The following is a 23,563-nucleotide window of genomic DNA, read 5'->3' on the forward strand; positions in this document are numbered from 1 at the left end:
AAGAGCGTCCGATACGCTCTCAGTCGTCTCATAGCACGTGATCATGGGTTTCTCGTTTTAGACTCGACATTGAATCCCCTCGTAGTCCTGCTGCTGCCTGTCGTTGCGGGTGGAAGCAGGTTCTCCCGTTTTGCCAGTTGCTACGATGAGGTTCCTCTCTATTGAGGTAATCGTTTCCCCTTAACCGATGTATCTTGCACAGACAGCGTTCTTTGTTAACCAGAAATTCGACGGTTCTGTGAAATAAATATATTCTAGATTAGCTGAAATTTTTGTGGCATTATTAAGGTGACAGTGGCTCGTGTGACTTCCATTTATCTCATGTTTGATGTTGAACTTGAAGATGATTAATCGAACAACGATTAACGATATTACCTTCGATTTTTGGCGACACTGTGATGGTTGAGTTTGTGAATGGTGCTAATATTATTTTTAATTGATAATATTAAAGAAGTTGTTTCTTGTTATGTTGATATTGAAAATTACTAACAATTTTTCGTGTTAGCTGAAAAGTGAAAATAAATGTGAATTTTTAGAAATGTATACCGTTTTAAATAAGTAATCGATATTTAATGATTTTTTGGCTTCTTCTTTTAAAGAAAATGTTGCTTTTTATTTTATAATTGATTGAAAATTAAATCGTGACTGTACAATGCAAAAGTTTCGAATCAAAGGACGGTAAGTGCAAATAATGACATTTTTGTTTTTCTACTTTTCTGACAGAAAATAATTTATATGATTCCAATATTTCAAATAAAATATATTATTTAAATATTATGAATATGTGTCATAAGGGAAGTAGTATGTTCTTTTTCAAATTTTTCTTATAGGAATAATGAATGATAATGAACTGCATTGCGACGCTGTATGTTGCGGATGTAATTAACACAATCAGATTTTATTTGTAGAAATAAAAAAATATACAACAGCATTAGCTATTTTCCTGAAGAATAAATTAGAATAAAGAATAAATTATAAAATTTTTAATTAAAATTTTAATTAAAAATTTCTTGCATTACATATTTACATGTTTAAAAATTTTTGTTAAGTTATTTTGTTGGAAGATGACCACAGATGAAACAATTTAAATTGTGAAATAAAATTACTAATACTCTTTCCTCATTTTCAAGTACTGTGATTTTAGAAAATTAATGTACTTGTTAAACAATGCTACTATACATATACGAAGCAGTATAATCGATAAATGAAAAACACCTATATCAAGGGCATTTATGAAAAAATAGAATCATATAAATGTCAGGTATCTAGTTTTTGTGTCAATATACAATCCTCACAAGTCTGCTTAAACTCTTGCTTGTACTACTAGCTATAACGCTACTATACCAACTTCATTCTTTAACGTTGCAATATAGTATATCTGTTCTATCTACACTATTAGTGTCAAAGCAACATAAATTTCTGAAACACTTTATAAACGATATTAAAGAAAATTAAAAAAGATAAAGCACTAAATACATTGCGAAAATAATTCTCATTAAAAAAAATTAAAGTAAAAAAAAGTTTTGAAAAATGTCACGACATTTAATTACATCGTAAATACAAAATTATAGTCAAGCAATGAATACCTTTTTTCTATTAACACGGCAAAGTGTAACAGCAATGTAACAACTCATTAACGGTTTCAGATTCGAAAATAGTTCATCGAACGTAGGGGTGGGTAATCAACCAGGATCAATGGCGGTCGATATTTTGGACGAGGACCACTTTGCGGTAAGCGCGATTGTCACCGTTGGAATGCAAATCATCTTCTTCACGATTGCAGCGACTTTCCAACTGGACAAGCTGACGGATTTTGCTGGCGGCACAAACTTCATCATCCTCGCCCTTCTCACTTTCTTTCTCGGCCAAGTGGGCAAGGTATTCTAATAATAAAACCACTTCTGTGCACGTGTGCATGCAAATGAACACAAGAGAATCGTTTAATCAGAAACTAGTGGGAAGAAACATTGAAACGTTTGTTTCAATCGCCATAGTTTATTTCTTTAGGATAGTTTGTTTTCAAGAGATTCATGGCTGCCAACAATGGCGCCATTAGGCGATAATTTGAATACTCTCGTTGGTTTTTAGAAGTCATTAATCTCTGTATCAAATTCATTTTATTAAATACTATAAAAAATAACGTTATTTATGATTGTATATATTATTTTTTATATTTTGTAGCCTTATGATAGCAGACAGCTTATGGTTACCATATTTGTGTGCTTATGGGGTGTTCGTCTTTCCGGATATCTGTTGTATAGAATTATCAAAATTGGTCGTGATAAGAGGTTTGAAGATCGCCGCAGCAATGTGATACGTTTCGCTGTGTTTTGGACATTTCAGGTAATATCAGTGTTGTATAATTTACAATATATATCTTCCTTTTTTAAATATATACTCATTAAAATATATTTTCAGGCTGTATGGGTTTATGTGGTAAGTTTACCGGTAATTATCATTAATTCGCCGCGGCACAAAATACCACCAGCCCCTAAAACTATGACAACATTAGACAGCGCCGGTACGGGCCTCTTCGTGACTGGTTTACTAGCTGAAACTTATGCCGATTTACAGAAATTTTCTTTCAAGCAAGATCCAGTGAATAATGGCAAATGGTGCAATGATGGTACATTGTATACAGAAATCTCTTTAACTTATTAAATTAATCTCTATCTTTTAAAGATAATAAATTAGATTATATTTTATTATAGGACTGTGGCGGCTATCTAGACACCCAAATTATTTTGGAGAAATAGTGGTATGGTGGGGTATTTTCGTGATATCGTTGAACGTAATCGAAGGTATTGAATGGATCGCTATAGCCTCTCCAATCTTTACTACGTTCATCATCCTATTCTTGTCTGGAATGCCTCTATTGGAAAGAGCTTCCGATGAGAGGTATCGTGAGTAAGTTTTCAGTTTTCAGTACTTATAGTCCTTTAACAATCGCGTCGATATATCACGTTATAAATCAATTTTAAATCCTTGGGATAAATTTCTATTATATCTTCAAAAATGTGTTCTGTAACTCGTACTTCATTTGTGCTAACAAAATCTGGTATATAAAAATATTTTATCATTTTTTAGTAATGCAGAGTATCGCTATTACAAGCAATCCACATCTCCATTAATACCAATGCCACCATCTATCTACGTTGAGGTGCCATACTTCCTGAAATTTCTCTTCTGTTGCGAATTTCCTTTTTATGATTCGTTGGACGTAAAACCACGCTCAGCTGTCACTGAATCGACATCAATAAGCCTCGCTGCCTCCACGTAGCTATAGTCACACGCCGGACGACCAAATTCGATGTCCGGCGTGCAGCCATCCACGGCTAGCACAGCCTTTTGAGGAGGCTGCCATGATTCTTTGCATTTTATCATTCGCACTGTTTTTTCAAGTTGCTTCACTCGGTTACGAGTGATGATTATATTACATACACCTCTACGTAATTAAGAATTGGAGTAAATTGAGAAATTATACACTATGTTTTTGAGACAAATTTGTTGGCATTGCACTTTTTATACTTTGCAAATTACAAACATTGAAACTTCTTGTAATTTGAGTTTAGTAAGTACAGAAACCGTTGTTGTATAAATAAATAGGAGTAAACTGGTGATAATGAAATTAACGTGTATTACGATATTTTGCTAGTCTGTTAACTAAATTGGAAAAATTATTTTTTAAATTGAACTCAAAATTAAATTTATTTTATATCTTTCAATGTTTAGGAGATTAAAAATTCTCGAAAGTATAATACAGCAGATTTATCTATAACACGGATTCATATAACACGATACAATAATTATTCACAGCGGCAGATAGGTTTATATCTTCGCAGTGTAGTGATACAGTGTATTTATTGCATTAATAAGAAACAGGTGGTTGAAATGATGTAGTAAAGTCGTAAGTTAAAACATTATGCGAAAATAATGCCCGAGTCGCGTCCGAAGCTGCACTCTTACAATACAAAATGTATATTCCCCGTGTTATACGTAGATCTAATGTATCAAGAGATATAGAAAAACGTAAAAAATTAAATCAAAGTTAAAGTCGTAATTACACTACCTCGTACATGATGCACTCGATTAAAAATTGAGTCCATCATGATATTTAGATTAATATATTTAAACTTTAAAAATTGATTATATATATAGAAATAAATGTCTGACAAATTATTCTAGAAATTCAGAGCTATATAGTTTATGCTAAATTTCCTTTTGTTTCATAAAATACTTGGCAGTAAATTGTTCTCAGTCTTGAGTATACATTTGTTTAAATATTAATCTTCTATACAAAAATATTTAATTTTCATTTTAAGAAAAACAGGTAATGAGACTACCGGTTATATTTTGATGACAATTTTCAGAACATAATTAAAAATATTTTTGGACCAGTAGGGACCATATGCATAATGATATTAGTTGCTTACGTCTATTTTTACATATCTAGAAGTCGAATATTCGAAAAATAACTTACTAGCAATCTAGAAGATTGATATAAATATTAGAATGAAGAAAGTATGGTTGATATTAGAAAACTTGTTTTTAGTTCCAAAGTTAACTAAATCTGTCGAAACAGTCTTTGTGGACATCGTTTAAGAAGAAAGTTAATTAAACAAATTTTAGGAAAAGTTAGTTATCTATAGGAAATAAAAATTGATGTGTAATTATAAGCAAGTCTAAAAAATACAAAAAATAAGAAGCTGTCTGAGTGATATTGAATAATTATGTATAAGTTAATCGTAGCATTAAATTATAGCAATATTATACATATCCCAGTGCCGAGTAGAAAATCGTAAAATAAAGTTATAATGAAAAAAAGTATTATTTAGCTGTATTCTTGGAAAAGCAATCACAGTAAAACTTTTTAATTCTTAAAATTTTATTGTGGAAATGGAAACATTATGATTTATTGTTAAGTTAAATCTTTCGATATAGACATACTTAAAAAGAATACAGCTACAGTTGAACGTTAAGCCAAATTAGAAGTATTATTATAAACGATCCTCAGGATTTATCCCAATCGTTCGTTGTTATGTACATCTTCAGATTTTAGATAATAAACAAGAGTTGGTCCAATCATACTTTTATTCTATTCAAATCTTTCATCCTTCACTTTTATCTCCTTCATATTATGGCACTTGAAAGTAAACTAACATTGAACAAACTAGCAAACCATCATGAATGTTTGTGTTATTTTATTTTATTAAATCTCTAACTCAACATCGATACTTTATTCTTATTTATCTTATTTATAACATAATGCACATATTTTCCTACTCGATCCTAATTACTTTAATTTCATGTATATATATATCAATATAAAACTTATATCAAGTTTATGAAAAAAATTACTAATCGTACAACTTATACAGGATGTATGTACATATTTGTTATATTTATAACATAATCAAAAAGAAAAATAATATGAAAATGTTTAAAAGATTATAACACACATTCCTTGCCGCAATAAAAGAAATAAAATTTTCTTAAAAACGTAAAACTAAATTACGTGTCGCCTAACCTAATTTGCATGCAGAGTACGTGCTAGTTTCAAAATGCACAATAGAAAAAGGTAGTCGCAATACAGGCAATATAAAATAAAATATAACCTCTTTTGTTATTTTAAAAAATATCATTCGTCGTAACGGGTCATTCAATAAAGATCGATGAAAATTTCGTAAAGATCACATTATATTTATAAACACATTTTATTTGTTCGTATGTATATCGTTAATAAATGGTGATATAATAATGACAATGAAATGTATAGCGCCGAGCATAAAACGAGCAGTCATATTATAATTATTATTAATATTCCTCTTATAATAATCTTACTGTACTGGATGTATGCCTACCTACTGTGCTTGCAACGTTTATGGTCTTGTCCAAGTGTTTCTTATTACTTCTTTTTTTTTCTTTCCTTTCCTCGTCACTAATCTTTAATTATTTATTACTTTACTCGTACTCGTAATAATCCATAATAATTAATAATAATAATAATGTAACCACGGGTGTAAACGTATGCGTTGTCCTAAGGTATAAACAGCTTCCACACACTAATTGTTAACTTACTTGTTTTTTCCATTTGTCCTTTATGTAATCGTAATCGTCGTTTAATTATAGTAAACTACTTAAATATTAATTATATTAACCTCGTGTCTTCGTGGAATTATTTTTCTGGCCAACGTTTTATTAAAAGTCGGCCTCGTACAAAAAACATTCAATTCCCGTTCGATATAACATTATACATCAAAATGTCTGTACGTGTGTGTGTTGTGTATGTTTATGTGTTTTTTTTTTCTTCATTTCGATGCGTGAAAGACACTTTTTTGTATTTTTTCTTTTACTTCGTTATGTAAAATTTTTCTCACACATCCGAAGAAAAAAGTCATCTAATAAAGTTGAACTAACACACGGGGGCAGCACAGCGTTTCGTTCGTTTTTCTTTTTCTTTTTTATTTTTGTTTCGTTTTCGAATATCGAAAAGAAACCCAGACAGAGAAGATTAATGTTGCCTGTGCCTCTTTTCGAGTTTCTTTATTTTTTATTTGTATCTTTTTTTTTGTCTCGACGAAAGAAAAAGAAGAAACAAAGCGCCTAAACGACTTTAAGACGTGACGACAGCGCCGTTTCCGCTTCCGGCGACGCCGTCACTCGGATTGCATCCGTGTGAACGCGATACGAATATCTCTAATAATATACAAATTATCGTAAATATCATCATTTACTGTCCGATCCGTAATCGCTGATGATTCTTCGTTCGTCGGAGGGACGTTGTCAATAAATTGTAAAAAGTACGTAATTCGACGTATGTGGGCACGAGAACATTTTACTCGAAATGAGTCATACAAAGAAATATAAAAAGTATGAAAATTCAAGGTAAAGTCATAGACATCGTCCTTCTTTCTGACACATATGACGATTCGATACTTGATCTCTGATTACTGTTGCGTGAAAAACGATTTTTCAGAAATCACTCGTGCATTCAAATGTATCAGAAAGGAAACTATATCACCTATCAAATGATAATTCAAATGAAGTCTGATTGTCTGAAACCAATGATTAAAAGGAATAAAAGTTTGTGTACCGAATAGTAATTCTAAAATTACGAACGTATATGCAATTAAAGAATACGATCAAACGAAGATCACAATGTGATATACGGTACGTTGCTGGAACGCTAGGTACGTAACTCATTTTGCACAGTAAGAGCCAATGGTGTAAGAAACGACCGCAAGACGCCTTCTCCCTGAATCAGTGTCAGGGGTGCTATCTATCGTCGTGTATCGTAACCATAAATGATCTCGCTCCATTGCATTAAACTGCATCGTATACAACACACATCATGTCTGTTTGCACGATGGTACGATGCATTCATTTTGGCCACTGTTCATTGAAGATCTCTCACACACCTGAATGTGTCAGGCTATTGCATTTGATATATTGCAAACCTACGATATTCTAATGACTTATGAGATAGCCCCGTTCTGTTATTATTCTTCTCGCTTTATCTATCTTATATTACTTTTCGTGGGGGGAAAAAGGGCCCTGGGTCGAATATAATAATAAAGTTTGTTGTTCGATTCGGGTGTGCTGGGGTGTCGATGAGAAATGGCGTAACGTGTTACGAACGTATATAAACGAAGTATTTAACATTATGAATCTATTAATATCTATACGTATAAGTAGAGAGCTCTAAACCTGAAATCCCCCTACCCTTTTTTTCTTACACTCGTTGATTCTCTCGCTCGCTCTTTCACGCACAGTCTAACCCCTCCTTCTTTATTACTCATGCTTTCTACACACATACGCACATTCTTTCTCTCTCTCTTTCTTTCACACACGCATTTTTTCTCCTTTTCTACTTCTTGCTATCAATCATTCACACGATAGCTTTCACACACGCACACATACACACGCATTCTTCCACCCACCCTTGCTTTTCTTTCTCAACCCCCCTCCCCCCTCTTTATATCTCACCAGATCACACCCCCAATTTTCTTCAGTTTTGAATCTTCTTTTTCCATTTTTCCCTTTTCTTGAACGACTTATTTGCTTCATGTCCTCTCGAGACAGCTTATTTCCCTTCCTTTTCCTTTTCTTTGTTCTCATCTATCTCCTTGTCCTTTTCCAGCTCTTTCTCTTCTTTATCCGCCTTTTCCTTGTCACCCTCCTTTTCCTCTTTTGATTCCTTCGACTCCTTTACATCCTCTTTGCCTTCCTTCTCCTCCTGTTTCTCCGGTTTCGGTAAATGCGTGTTCATGTCAAGGGTGGAGCAGATCTCATCCCAATCCGGGAAGCATCGCTCCTTCATGCGCGAGCAGTGCCCCACCAAGTTTGGACAATTCTCCTGCATATAGTCCCGCAGACTGTACGGCGTGTCTTTGTCGATGTAGAGAATTTGGGCAAGATGCGCGAATGTCACCACATCCAACTATTTCGAACGAGGTAACAAAGTAGTTCATGAGAAATCGAATAAACATGATTTTGATGAATAAATTAAAATTTACCATAGTCGGTTCGTCCCCGAAAAAGAAGGGTTTGTCAGCAAGCATGTCGGAAAGAACCTTGAGATCGGCGCAACCAAATTGGGACACTTCTTCTGGAGAATACACACCCATACCCTGCGCCTTTACTTTCTTTGCACCCTGGAACATTCGTACATTGGTACATGTAGGTTAATTTAAATGCCCGAAACATTCTATTTTAATATTAATTCATAATATTAATTCAATTTAATTTAACTGTTACTTCAACGAATTTTAACATCAAGTGATGCTTAAAAATCATTTTTATTTAATGATGCGTTTAGATACAGTTCATGTCAGAGCTCATCAATCAAGATCATTTCTTTTCTGCAAATGAGGAAAGTTTAATATTGATTTTAAAAATTCTGTGTTCTGCTTTTCCAATCAAAACATAATAATTGATACAGGATACTTAACATTTTGTAAATGCAACAGTAAGATTTACCTTACGTCCAAACGTAAGCTTGAAGAAAAAGTTGAGAATGCCATTGGGAATACGAGTGCCGAGCACGTGCTGAAGGTTCACCTTGTAACCCTTCAGAACCTGATCCAGATTCTTGATGCGCCAGCACATGACTACCCAAACTAGGTGGTTTTCGATCATCGATATCATTGCATGAGAAACGCTTCGTTGCTCAGACGTAAGGGAGGCATCCAGGTCCTTGCCGAACTTTTGACTCAACTCGCGAAGAATGATCGTACTGTCCGCAATTTCTTCGCCGTTCAGTTCGACAAACGGCAACCCGCCTTTCTTGGAGCGGAACTTCATCTTATGATCCACATTCTGCAACAATCACGAAAAAAACTAAAATTTTTGATCTTTTCCTTTCATCAACGTCATTAATCGTTAAAACTAACTTTTCAATTCGGAAAATTTAAAAGTTTGCAATTTCTCGCTATAAATATTCGATATGTTCAATTATCCATCATGAAAACATACGCCGTGATTTGAAATTACTAACATTTTCGATACGACAGCTGATTATTTATTAGATGGAGATGGAATTACTTATTGCAATTTTGATTATTATTTCTATCAAAACGAAAATACAATTTTTCGTGTTTTATGCGTTGTACAATATTAAGTTTTTCATTTGGTACATAAACGTAAATGAAAAATAAACGAAAATGTAAACGTAATTTATTACACTGAATATTTGGAACACAGTGCTTGAAAGCGCATGCGCGTGGATTCGGAAGCCCTTGCGATACAAATGGTGGATTCACAGGAAAAAGACCGGAAAAAGTAAAGGAACACCAAGGGGCTTCGATAGCGTTATGACTAAGGCGCTCGCTTCTGGTGGAGTTTGGTTCGAGTTCAAATCCTAACGCCGCACATGAAAATACTTTCTCAGCTTTATATTCTTCCATTACTTTCCACAAGGAAGAAGGTTATTTCTCTTTGTCGATGTGAATTTTGTAAGTGATTAAAATATTGTACGATATTATGAAAGATAGGTTAAAGTTTTCGGATAGTTTAGTCACTGAGTATATACAAATAATTACTACACCTACATCCACACATTTCTATTTATATGCACCCCAGCGCTACATATGGAGTACATCATAAGTCAATAAGATATCTGGTGTCCTTTACAGGTGGATTATGTTACAAGTGGCATTGATAACAATGATATACGTTTATAGAAGATGTTTATATTTTATGAAGTGTGAAGAAGGGAACGATTTTGAAGAGAATTGATTAATATTACAAAATAAATTGATCTTCTATAAATAGAATATTAAAATTCCAGTTAGTTAAAATCAATCATTGAATATGATTGATATAACAAAGAATCGACAGAAGTGAAAATTAATATGGATGTGGACCGCTTTTTTCAATCTTAGTTTACAATAGATACAATTTAAAACATTTGTCATGTGAATAACATCTATATTGCTGAGATTTCACCTGAGTACATAAGCAACTTTCTAGCTACTTGTTAGCCATCTGTTAACACATTTTATTGTGAATGAATAGTGACCTAGAATTTCTCGATTTGCGACTTTCTTTAAGCAAATTGGCACACAATGATAAATGACATAACGTATATGCATTTTAGTGTTCATTTCTTGACATGTCTAGTGGATACAATTTTGTATGATTTAATGCAAAACTATTCCACGACGATGAAAGGAGAATTAGACGAAATATGGATACAACTTCCCCAATGTATTCTGCATACTTTTACACAAAATTACTGGTTTTAATGTAGGTAAGTTTTTAATCTATTCCGTTTTAAATATAAAATCGTACGTGTATACAACTACATTGTATCGTCTTGAATAATTTCATAAAATACCGCATGGCGTCGCTGTCGATCCACAGGACCAATGCATAAGACGCGAAACCGTGGCCGATACAGGGACAAGGAATTGCCGAGAAAACGATTCTCGTGTCAATTACGAATCGACAAGTGGAACAGACCATGTGCGTTCGTGTCTATAGAAATCACCTGAATTAACCGTACAATAACGCACGAAGAGACCGGAGCATCGAGTCCGGTCCCACGAAAAGGGGAACAACGTCGCGATATATACGTGGGAATATCTCTTCGGAAAGAGCTCATCATCGTCGGCAATCAGCGAGTACCGGGTGCAGCTGCACCGTCATCGGAAATAAACGAAAGTAAGTCGAATAGGAAGATCTCTGGGTTCGGAGAAGGGGGCGTGAGGACAGGCCCTAAAGACTGCAATACGCAGCCTCCGTGCGCATCTTTGTGTGTGAGTGATAATAGCGATGATGGAAACGTCGACGTTTGCGACGACGACGATGGAGGTGCAACGGCTGTTTTGCAATGTTAGCGCGTCGTGATAATGGTGAATAACGAACGGGTGGCACAAGGGGTGGGAGTAGAAGGTGGAAGGTGGGGAGGGGTGATGAGGAGAAAGAAGTTAGACGAGAGAAAAGAGAAGAGCGACAGAGGATATATCCCAATACGAATTTCAGGGAGAAAAAATCTAGGGAGAGAAACTCGAAGAGGGAAAAGAAACAAGAGAAAAAAAGACAAACAATCAAAGGGGAAAGCAAATCGAAAAAAAGAGAAGCTTAAACTGGAGGGCAAAAAAAGAGGGACTGATACACATGCACAACTGAAGGAGAGATATAGGAATATGGAGTAGATACACTGTTCGTTGGAATAATATTGGAAACGAGCATTCAAGCTGGACATTGAACTCGCGTGGTGTGTTTGAAACAAATATCGTACACCGTACGACGACAGTAAATGGAAAAAAGGACGTGATAGGCGCGGAAGCCGTACCCGAACAGGGCAATGACTTGAGCAGAAAGCGCGAAAACCCGATATGCCGTAGCGGAATTAAATATCCTCTGGCGTAAAATCGATGAACGCGGTCGGTACTGATTAATTCGCAGGTCCACGGTTTCGTAGATGGCGTAGTGATCGCGGCGCACCAGCAGCCAACGACGATCGTTAAAAACGTCCGCACGCATTCAAACGCGCATAATAACCGGGAGAAAGAGAGTGAACCGCCGGTTGAATATCGCAGAGAAGCGTGTATCAATTTCGAGAGATGAAAAGTCGAGCAGAGGCGGAAGGTAGGTGGAGTACAAATTACCGCGGGGCAGCTGCCCTCCTCTCGCGATTCCAGTCGAGTCGGATGTATATACACGAGTCCATTGCGCATGCGTATTCTCTGTATACGTTCGCTTGCACAACGAGGGGAGCTGGGGTTGAAGGGGGAAAACAAACCGACGCGAAAGGAAAAAATAAATGCGTGAAGGTAAGACAAGAGCGAGAGGGGAAGGGGAGCGAGTCAAAGGGAGAGATAACTAACCAAAGTAATTTTCTTTAGACGAGAAACATTCCAGGAGAACTAGACTTCGATAGAGCTGCAGAAACAGTGGAGAGAAAATCGAATAGAAAAATAGAGGAAAAATATCGACCAAATCAAGAATCGACGTGGAAAATACGAAACTGTCAAAAAAGAGTCACATACATTGGAAAAAGAAGAGTCCGAAAAAGAAAAAGATGAGACGAGAAGGAACGAGAATGTAAAAGAGAAGCCAGAGAGGGAATCAGGGAGTGGTACAACACCGAACCATCAAGGAGTGGGGAAAGCGTGGGGTTAGAGAGGGAGAGGAAAAGAGAGAGAACATGAAAAACGAGAAAGAGCGAGAACAAGACAAAGTCAAGTAGCGAGGGGGAAGAGGAGGAGAAGGATAAACGGAGGGTGAATGGGTGGGTGGAAGGGAGAAGAAACATGCCGGAGGACGATGAACTCTGGCGGTAGGCAGCTTCCGTCGCCTGGCAACGTCCTCCTCCCTTTCCTCCTCCTCTCCCAGAGGCTCCAAGCCGTTATGCCGTGGTATCGTACGTAGGCAGTCCTCGTCATGGACGTAGTAGTCGTGTCATCGTCTTCGTCGGTGACGATCATGGTAGTCGTTGCTGTATTTTCACGTAGTGGCTCGCAGCTTGCGCTGCGTATTGATCGTACGGGATGCTGCTAGCTGCTGCTGGTTGCTGGCTGCTCCAGTGCCAGCTAACAGTGAGCTTTTGCCACAGCCCTACACCAAGGACCAATAGGACCACCTCGTTTGCTTTCTCCTTCTCTCTCTCCCTCTCTTGGCTTTTTACTTGCTTTGTTTTTTGGAAGTTGAATATACACTTTTGACGTTGATTAGGAAGAAATATTTGAGTGATTGTTAAGAATACAGAAATTAAGACATTTCAAATTTTTTAATTCCAGGAAAATATGGACATACATTAGAGCGAGGAAACGTGGAAAAGTTGAAACTAGGAAAAGTTTTTCTTATTTGAGGGCGATTTACATTTTGAGAATATCTATTTTCTCTAAAACGCTACAGACGCCTAAGTAATATTCTACATTTACATTTAGAAGATTCATTGACGGCAGTTTATATCCATCTAAATATACACATAAGATATACGAGAAAATCCTGCCTGCAACTTTACATAATATCATCCACATACTCAGAATCCATCAAGCGTGTAGCACATGCGCCAGATGTGTGCAAAATGTGAACATTAAACCAACGACCCAGCTATCGTGACTTCTCTCCCCGTCAAATGTCGAACCTTCATCTAATTATACCACAATATGTCTCAGAATAACCCAACTTCACCATCAAATATACCTATTCACAGACCACAGCGATACTATGCTTTTCTCGATATAAAACAGAACAGCGACATATTTCATAACATCCTTTTACACGTGTAACATGCAGAAGAGATAAACATATCCATGATTCCATAAGTAACCATTAACTACCTTTATCATACTATCTATATTAACCTCACTATAACCCTCCGTTACACCCAAGAAATTAACGTAGCATATTTTCCAGCATGACTATACGATCTTCGAAAAACAATTAGAAATGGCATGGTACATACAAAGGGGCATAATTATTACCACGAGGTTTCTATTGTTTGCCATTACAAGAGGAAAGCGCGCGTTCACCGACACCTACGTCGTGCAGAAATGTCGGCCGGCTATCAATGGCGGAACACGTCGACTCGATGAAAATACCGGCGAGAGGTGAATGGTTGTGCACGTGAAAATAGTTTCACTACACAAGGCTAGCTATGTTGTAAAGTCGGCCGCTGCCGGGAAGAACCGATCGGCCGAAAACGAAAGCAAACGCAGCCGTGACTGCCAAGTCCAACGAACCTGCCACTTGGCAGCCGACATCTATACTTAAGAGTGTCTTTGATACCGAACTCGCTAAACCTAAATCCGCTTTAACCGTTGGTGCTGGTCCGAAAACTGTCACTGGCAGCCGTGGAATTACTAATCGTTCAGCGGTCACGATGAGTCAGACAGTTTTCTTGAATGAAATTTCTTCCTACCCTTAGGTTGCTCCTGTTAGCAGACCCGATGATGCAAGGGATGCTATGGACGATTCTAATCGCACATGAATACAAAATTATTATTTGATATACAAGGGATGAGTCACGCATGACTCATAGGGAAATATATAGATGCTATACGGGGTGTAATTCATGCCCGAGCACCGTTGGAACTAAGTTTGCAAACTGTCTCTTTATAGTCACCTAATAAGTACAGAACTACTTCGACGCTGTTATGACAAAGGAAAGTTATCAAGTAGAATATCTCATTGATATTTTATAGGAACAACTTGCGAAATATGTTACAAGGTTTTTATAAAAGGAAATTTTCTCTGCGATTGACTAGAAAACATTCAATGACAAACATGGTAGAAGGTTTTAGAGTTCCACTTTAACGTGGCACGATTTTTATACCTATTACTACGGAATACTTCAGTTAATAATATCTATTAAAGATGGTACAATAAAAGATGCCTCGTTTTGCAGGGAAATTGTTACATCTCCAACAAGAACAATGTCAAGTTAACTGAAAAAGAGGCAGTATCCCTTGTTAAGCATCTACGTTTCACGAGCAGCTTCGAGAAAAGAGGAAACGCGAAATTGCACGGCGTATCTGACAATGGTCTCGTCGTTGACGACTCTCGCGGAAAATACCCTAGGATACGAAGAGCGGAAAGTGGTTCCCCCAGCACTTTTTTTTGCGTATCCCGCGAACAATGAGCAATTTGTTGCGTAAAATGGCCGTAGCCCGGTCACTTTGATGCGCTTCGACCTTTCGAGACTGCCGATACACCTCCGTAATGGAGAGGACTGAAAGTGGTCCCCATTCTCGTGTCTAACTCGTACACACCAGGCTGGCCGCCTATCTAACCGTTAACAAATGACCCCATCGCTCGATTACATCCACGGATGGGCAGAAAGAGAGAAAGATAGAGAGGGGTATAAAGGAGAAACAGAGACTTTCTGGACGTGACAGAATCGTGTACCCCATAAATATTCCTAATGGGCGCCCCGTCGCGATGTTCAGAAGCTGTAAAACGAGTGGCCCTTATTCTGTTCGTGGTCTTCACTGCCGATTAACTTCGCGGGATTAGGAGGCTGAAAACGATACGGGGTGAGGAGAGGTGAGACAAGGAGAGCTCGTTGACACTGTCCGTAATGAGTAGGTGTGAAGATTTTCTGGTTTTCTGCCGTGATTTTCCTGGGGCAAATTTTTTATAAATTCTTTGACTCGTATTACCAATTTTTGATTATACTAGAAAAGATATTTTTTTTAACATTTTTTACTATACAAATCTTTCCAAAAATCGTATACCAACTACCATGTGAACGTAATAATAAATGTATCTTTATTTCTAGATTAGGAACCCTCATTGCTTGATAGAATTTTACAGAAGGGGAACCGTGAATCTTGAGACTACACTTACGTGCCAATTACTCCTGCCAAGAGAATAGCAGAAGGAAATCCTACGTAATGCGTACCCCAATGTGGGATGCAACAGTCTGCATCACTTACGACGAATCTGAAAAGTCTATGAGCATGAATTAGTTGGAAGAAGATTGGATTCGCTGTGCCGCCTAATCTTCTGCTCGTTGTCTGCCCCCCTGCTACGAAATTCCGATCCATAATCATACAATTAAATTTTAACAGACAGCGTACACGCTGCGTGCTTGTGTTCCTGATACTCCAGTCTATGACTGATAGAATACAGTATAATAGACACAAATGGTTCGTTGTGCCTTTTAAACGATTGTTTCAATTTCTTAATGATTATCTTAATTTGGAAAAATTACTTTTAGCGTCTAAGTGATCGATAATGGAGATTGTGTATGAAGATAATGTCTGTCTAAGGAGTAGGTCAGAATTACTAATTTCTATTTTATTAGTTTACTGGTAAAGTTCTCAATTTTTTTATACTGATAACTTTTTATTTTCTAGCTTTGTACAATTTGTACTTTTTTCCTACTGGACCAAATGAACGTGGATAATCTATTCAACGAAGCTAAACGATCCGTTAAATTAACTGAATGAAGTACGAGATACTAATTGAAGAAATATTTTTTTAATGAACAGCATTTCATTTCGGTTCGGTACAATTTTTTATTTGACCCAAATTGACCTTACTTTAAAAATTAAAAGGGTTAAGGATCCATTTACCATCATGAGATTGCAGCGTTAATTATGGTGAACAACGGTTTCTTCATAGCACGAACATGTATAATGAAGATCCCCGGCTACATTCATTCCGAAACGCCTACTTAACGAACGATAAACACTTTTGACCGGTGGAAGTAGGAAATTATGAGAATCCTTTAAAAAGATTGCTTGAATGGCAGGCCTGCAATTAACATTCACCGCGCTACTCCTGCAAGCCTGAATACTAAACGTCCACCTTCTATGCTAAGTTACATCCACCCAGATAAGACTAACATTCGTGCATATCGATTAAACGCTGTTTCACAAATGTGTGCCATATTTGCACGAACGTGACGATCTAATTTTTATGCAACAGTTCATTCATGAAGGAGAAATTCCTATTCATCGAGCGTGATGATAAATTTAAATTATGAACCTGTAATATATAATTAAATATACTATACAACAATGACAATAATTAAAGTGATATAACGAATATAAGTCAGTATATACAACTAAAGGTCAGCTATCTGCAGCTTTTAATAATGGCAAAAATAAAGTGCCTGAAACTAGTTATTCTAATTCGTTTGATACAATAGTATTATCTGCATGCAGGATATTTTAGACACTTCATTAACCCATTGCCTAACCATTGAAGTTCCAATGGCGTGTGCCATGGTCAACAGCAACGTCGGACACGTTGAGATACATCGAGCAATTTCCTGCGAACACGACGAAGAATAACACGCAACTGAGACAGGAAAACACCGAAAAAAATTAACCATAAGCCTGACCTGTTATGTTTACATTGAGCCCTGTATACGACTCACGGCTCTCGCCTGTGATATTCGTATTTGGCCCAATCCCCTTACCACAAGTTTCACAAGATATTGTAGGTAAAGGCGTTAATTTGTAATATATCGATTTCTATGATTTATATATGCTTATATGCACTTATTATCTATATAAATATAAGTTTCTGTGTTCTGAAATTCATCTTTTTACAGATACGCGTTTAGAAAATATTAACTACACAATGAAGAAGGGTGCATTTGGATCTTTTAGATGCTCTATTAAGAAACATATAATTCCATTTCGATTGATGACCGTTAGACCCTTTCGATCACGTCTGTGGAACAGGGCCACGTCTAGACGATAAAAATGCAGTGACGGGACACTGGTCGAGAGTGGAGAACGAGTTCGCTCGGAGCGAGTTGAGTCTAGAACTCGGTAGAGAGGTCGGTGGCCGGCCTACCTCAACGTATCGATACTCGATGCCGCACATGTCGGCCAGCAGTTCAACACGTGTGTGTCCAGATAGTTCACCTTGTTCGCCACGTTTCCGCGTCAACGAGCAACAGCGCCGTCGTTTCACGGGCTACCGCCTCTTTGGCGTCGTGTGAAACGACGTGCTAGTAGATGGTTTTACCGCCAAGTTACTGAGATTCAAAGTTGAGGATGAATACATTGTTTTATTTTGGAAAGTACACGCTTTTTTGCATAGATTTAGTGTTTCGTAGATATATTGAAATTTGAAGATAAATAGATAGTTGAGATTTGAAGATAAGTAGGTAGTTATTTGAATAAGCTTATTCTGTGAAATAAATTATGAGATAGAATTTGTTTGCCTGTGTTACATAAAGACTATTCTAATATTAGTCATAGTAGAGTTCTTGATAAGAAAATGGTACTTCAGCCTTTGTTTAACCGAAGTTACTGTTTAATCGACATATGAGCATGAATTGGACCAAGAAAGATTAGATTATAATTAAAGTTTCTATTAACGATTTGAACATTTTACTAAATCAAAGCACAGAATTGCATGTAGCCCTATTCTTATAGTGATTTTATCATTAGTCTACGTAACTTCACAGTACGTGTTTCTTTTATAAAATATACAATAGCTAATCAATGTCCTAACTAATTATAATCTATAACACAAAATCATCACTAGAGCTAAAGGAATAGATAAAATACCAGACTCTGGTGATCACTTATCTCTCAACTATCCTTATCTCTCTTAAATAAAAGATAATTATATAAAGATAAATATACTATATATATGTATATCTAATACGATCACTTTATAACTGCACATATTTTTAAAACAAAAGATCAATATAAAATAAATCTTATTGACAAGAACAACCACCATAAGAAATAAAAAAGAAAAACACCAAACGTATCTAGAAAACACTGAGTCCATCCTCGCTGTATCTCTACTTAATTATACAACAGCCACGGCTTTAAATGAGTCCCCTATCACGCAAGAAGAAAATTCCGACCTATCGAACAGATAAGGATCCTCGGTTTCTCATCGTGTACAGAATTATCTAGAAGTTACTATTTCTATGGCCGCGTTCCGATAGATTGTCGGCCATCGAACAATGAACTTCCTTCATTGCCGCGTGAGACGTCTTACGAAACTTTCAAGATAATTCTTCCTTGATATCTGGACAATGGAACAGAACCAAAGGAAGCGTCTTCTCGTTCGAGGCCTGCCACGCTATCATCCACTCCACGCGATTACGGCATCGCGTATCCTTGATAAGGGTTGCCACCGTAGAACGAAACTCACTAGGGGACACGAGTCTTTTCTTGTTCCCGAGATAGAAGCTAGACGTGGTACACACGAGTGGGGATTTACGAAGACTTTTCAATGGATTTCTGCGACTACGTGGGAACGATGGATGATGTATAGGTTTTCCAGAACTTTTATTGATTTGGATGATAGCAACATGGATGGTGGAATAAATCCAGGAGTGTAACTAGAGTTTCTACCGCCCGAGGCAATCCTCAATGTGCCGGTCTTTTGCGATACATCAAAAATATTCTAAACATTGAACATATTTACCTTATGATTTAGAATAACACGTAACTCAGATGGAAAGGCATTGACGAAAATTGGCCTCGAGACTGACTCGTGTTATTTATGCTGGGCCCTATCTACCAATCATGGCTCTCGTCCGTGATACTCGTATTTGGCCCAATCTCATTACCACGAGTCCCACACGATATTGTAAGCCAAGGGATTAAAAAGATATAGCTATATTTTATTTCGAATAATTTAATGTACTATAAATAGTGTCACTTCTGTTGCAGATGACATTTTATACCAAGAGGAATATATCTACTAATGAGAAAAAGATTTAACGAGCAGTTATGCACGTATACTTCTTTTGAGGTGTAAGATTTATATTGCACCATGGACAGAGAGAAAAGTATAGTAAATTAACCTTGTACAGTGAAGAAAGATAAAATATAGATAAGTTGTGAACATAAAATTAATTATAAATTATAAAATATAAAATACAAGATAAAATTACAGTAAAATATGTATGAAGATCATGGAATTGTCGATACGTATCACAGATAATGCGGAGGACGCTTGACTTTGATAGATCGGATCCAGGAAATGGTGGGGATGTAATCCATATACAGCTATACTACTTACGAGGATCATGATATACAATTTGAGGTATAGAGCTACATTATTCGAATAATCAAGTATTTGTCGCGACTTGAAGTAGCTTGGGCTTCTTCTCGGTTTGAATTTCAAATACTCTGATATCTGAAACACTTGGTCAACTCTAATGCACGCGGACCTACATCGCGACGTCTAGTTCTTCCTTTTCTGTTAAAACGGTGCAATGAACCCACGCGACGAAACGAATTTCTCGCGGTGGAGGAATGCCACAGAGAGTGGAACGTTTGCCCGCGTACAGTCTTTCGAGCGTTCCACCGCGATAAGATAAGCAGTAATGAGGTTCAATTGGAAGATTAATTAATTAAGACTCGTGGCAAAGGGGATAAATTGGGTACATTGCGGTGGTATGCCGGCATGATGCTTGTGCTACATTGAACCGAATGCCCTGTAACTGGGAAAGAATAAGAAGGGAAAATTCTCGATAGGGGGAGTTACGACTTGGACCTTCTAGAAGAACGTTTCATGAAATAAAGAATTAAAATAATACGAAGAGTGAAAGATCGATTATTATTATTATTATGGTTCTTCTAGTACATGTGAGTAAAAATTGATGGTTTGTAGTTTGGTAGAAATATGAGAATATGAGAATAAGAGAGTAATTATAGCTTTTTAAACAATTATATACTCATAGGAATTTTTTTTTAGAAGCGAAATCTTTTGGAAGAGAGGAGAAGACTTGCTTTGGAAAGACCGGGGTCAATTTTATTTAATAAAAGAAGTAATTCGTGGCGTTAGTTGTATACGTATCATAACGATATTCAATGATATTCAACGCAAACGTAACGCTTAGGAGGCACGATTGAACCAAAGGTTAATCCACTGCATGATGTATCACATTGACATAAATATCGTCTACGTTTCACGTAGGTGCCTATCATTTATATACGACATTACGATGACATTAAAATACTCTATGATTCGATTTTATAGATACAATATAAATTCTCTATTCAATAGGAAACTTTCTATCAAATTGCAGCACTTCTTGCTACGACTGAATATAAAAATAGAGAGAGGTCGATGATATTCGATGGGTCAACACAGGAATTCAATAGAGGCGGAACAAAGGATGGTAAAAGAATACAACAAATATCGAAATGATACTGATATAAAATTTCTACGAATCCACATGACGTTCAAGTAGGTTACCATGCGAATCCAACAGGGACAAGAGATGGACTCGAAGAGCAAATAGAAAACAACGAATCTGCACACGCATGACTAGCTAAAAATACTGTAAGAGAAAACGAGGAGCAACGATGGATTTATGTGGCAGACACTGAGGTTGTATTAATGAACGACTGGAAAAGAAATTTCCACGGACCCCCATGATGCATTGCGCAGAAACGTGGGCCCGTGTATGGTCGCATTGTAATCCAATTAAAGGCTAATTTAATTATGGGCGGGGTCCGATTATGGCAGCTGCGATACATAACGGTACTGTTCAATTTCCCTTCGCGGCCAAAGTTATATAATTCCATTAAAATAACATACGCACCGGTGTTCCTTTTATGGTACGGAGAAATAGATACGCTTTTAGGTTAGGACTCGATCTACCGAAGAATTCTCGAACACGATCGACTGTAATCGTTATCTTGTAATGTTTAATTGGACGTAAGTTAAATTACGAGAGGTTCTTTGCTTATTTGAAGCCTTTTCCTTAAGCTTAGGTCATGCAATATATCCTTAATTACGCTTTTAAATCCACCATTTTGTTCGTTTATTTGATTCTGAGAAATCGTGCACTATTTGTTTTAAATAGACGTGGATTGCTATCGACGAGTTTTATGATATTAATTGCAATTAACTAATTAAAATTGAACATCCTATTGTTTCGATATATTCTGTGTATAGTTAAATATTGAATAAAAAATTATTTTAAGTTACAAGGAATATTATTTAAACGGTTCTTAAATTTTTCAATAGCGCTCTTCGTTATCGGTACATCTGAGATTGTATTTAAATAAACCGCAAGAGGTGAAGAACCTTGTATAAATAGCCTATCGATCAGAATAAACAGGAAAAAATGGCCTGGTGAAACAACAATAACTTTGATCAAAGATAAAGCTATACCCGGCTACACGGAACCACAATGAACCTTCGTGCCAACAATTTCAATTACCATATGTTTTATCTTACTTAATATATATATATTACATCTGTAATTACACGCTATTATAAATTACATCCTATGTTTAATATCTATTAAATCATTATACATTTCAGGAATCATTGTTACTTAATTACTCTGGAATTTGGAACACCTATTATTATTACCTATTTCATAATTTTGTGAAACACCCTGTACAACAAAGCATTGCTCAAGCGAAAAACAGATTCAATGCTTCTTTCTTCTCACTGTACGTAAGTTACATCCCAAAATTTTGTTGCATTTTAGATGCGAAACTAATTTCATTTTACTTTCCATTCAGGTATAGGAAAACAATCAATACTTCTTGCAAAACCTATGAAGAGAAACCTTAGGTTTATTCTATTGACCAAGCGGCCCAATAAAATCCAATAAAAAGATTACAAACATACTGTCTAACATCACATCAATTATAAAGTATTATTTTTCAAACTTAATCTCACTCTCAATTCCCAAAGCAAATTCTGTTTAAATAAATGTTTGGTGTCGTTTTCTTCCAGAGACTAACAAACGTTATCAAGTGGAAACTTTGTGTAACAAGTATAACATTACTTGATTATTATCCCAAACCTACCAAATGTTCAGTGGCTCATGAACAACCAAATTTACCAAATATTCAACAACTTGCAACCAAAAATACCTAAACTAACCTAAACCAAATATTCAAAGGCTTACCATCAAAAATGTAAATACCAAATAGATAATATGAATAAACATCTTCTTACAAATACTTTCTGAAGGAAAAATTCAGTATTGATATTTAAGATTCGACCTGTTAAGACATTAATTGGAAAAAACGACATAGTTTCTCGCGGCTAATTATCGTTGACCAGCGATGATCGGCCAGTAAACAGCGTGGAAGATAAGTAGAATCGAAGAACATCGTAGACAGATGCTCGAAATCCCACGAATGCTTTTCACGCGATTCTGGTGTGGCGACGGAGTCAGAGGTTAAACGACTCTACATTCCCGAAACGAGCGTCGTCACGAAGGAAGCTAACTTGAATTATCAGACAATATGGAATCAACCGTTGAGAAGGGAATAGATGAGTTTTGGGCTATGTCGATTGGCTAACCGCTAATCAACATCTTCAAGAACGAATCGTCCATCTTTTTCCCTACTATTCTCTTCTTCCTTTCTCTTATTCCCACTCCACCAGCTATCAATGTTTTCGTTTCTTCTACTGCTCTTACTGCGTACATAAGTCTATGTATATATAGTGTCCCATCGTTTTTGTGATCCTCCAGAGAGTCTATGTTCGATCCTTGCATGATCATAAGTTCGAATTAATTGCTTGTTTACAAACTAAAATTTTGTTATCTTTTTTTAAATTTTGGCGCCAAAGGATTCGATCGATACTTATAGAAGTGGCTTAAGTAAATAGTTCAAAAGAAACGACTCTATCGCTTATCTTACGT

At 36.4% G+C, this 23,563-nt stretch overlaps 2 protein-coding genes across 7 annotated transcripts in view; one reads left to right on the forward strand and one right to left on the reverse strand.

Annotated features, from left to right (window-relative positions):
* The first annotated feature begins 91 nt into the window (after positions 1 to 91).
* Positions 92 to 3,433, forward strand: LOC108547406 (uncharacterized). 3 transcript variants are annotated; one of them, XM_017899914.1, is made up of 6 exons: positions 92 to 166; positions 1,647 to 1,878; positions 2,182 to 2,343; positions 2,419 to 2,626; positions 2,712 to 2,907; positions 3,088 to 3,433. In XM_017899914.1, the coding sequence occupies exons 2-6, from the start codon at positions 1,696 to 1,698 to the stop codon at positions 3,278 to 3,280; spliced, it is 942 nt and encodes a 313-aa protein (XP_017755403.1). In that variant the 5' UTR covers positions 92 to 166; positions 1,647 to 1,695; the 3' UTR covers positions 3,281 to 3,433. The 3 variants fall into 3 exon arrangements, with proteins under 3 accessions (XP_017755403.1, XP_017755402.1, XP_017755404.1); XM_017899913.1 differs by lacking the exon at positions 92 to 166 and adding an exon at positions 647 to 678; XM_017899915.1 differs by lacking the exon at positions 92 to 166 and adding an exon at positions 647 to 678 and having other exon boundaries at positions 2,712 to 2,903; positions 3,088 to 3,201.
* The window catches only part of fax (failed axon connections), a 43,555-nt gene continuing 20,132 nt past the window's right edge, over positions 141 to 23,563 (reverse strand). For 3 of the 4 annotated variants that reach the window (XM_017899910.1, XM_017899911.1, XM_017899912.1), the window contains exons 2-4: positions 8,980 to 9,318; positions 8,517 to 8,654; positions 5,473 to 8,440 (exon numbers count right to left, since the gene is read on the reverse strand). In XM_017899910.1, coding sequence (XP_017755399.1) covers positions 8,084 to 8,440; positions 8,517 to 8,654; positions 8,980 to 9,318 — 834 coding nt within the window. In that variant the 3' untranslated portion in view covers positions 5,473 to 8,083. Of the gene's footprint in view, positions 237 to 5,472; positions 8,441 to 8,516; positions 8,655 to 8,979; positions 9,319 to 23,563 lie in introns of those variants that run through there. The other variant, XR_001890190.1, reaches the window with a different exon arrangement.

The sequence above is a fragment of the Eufriesea mexicana genome, unplaced genomic scaffold (assembly GCF_001483705.2).
Source record: "Eufriesea mexicana isolate 0111107269 unplaced genomic scaffold, ASM148370v2 scaffold1018, whole genome shotgun sequence".
NCBI classification, from domain to species: domain Eukaryota; kingdom Metazoa; phylum Arthropoda; class Insecta; order Hymenoptera; family Apidae; genus Eufriesea; species Eufriesea mexicana.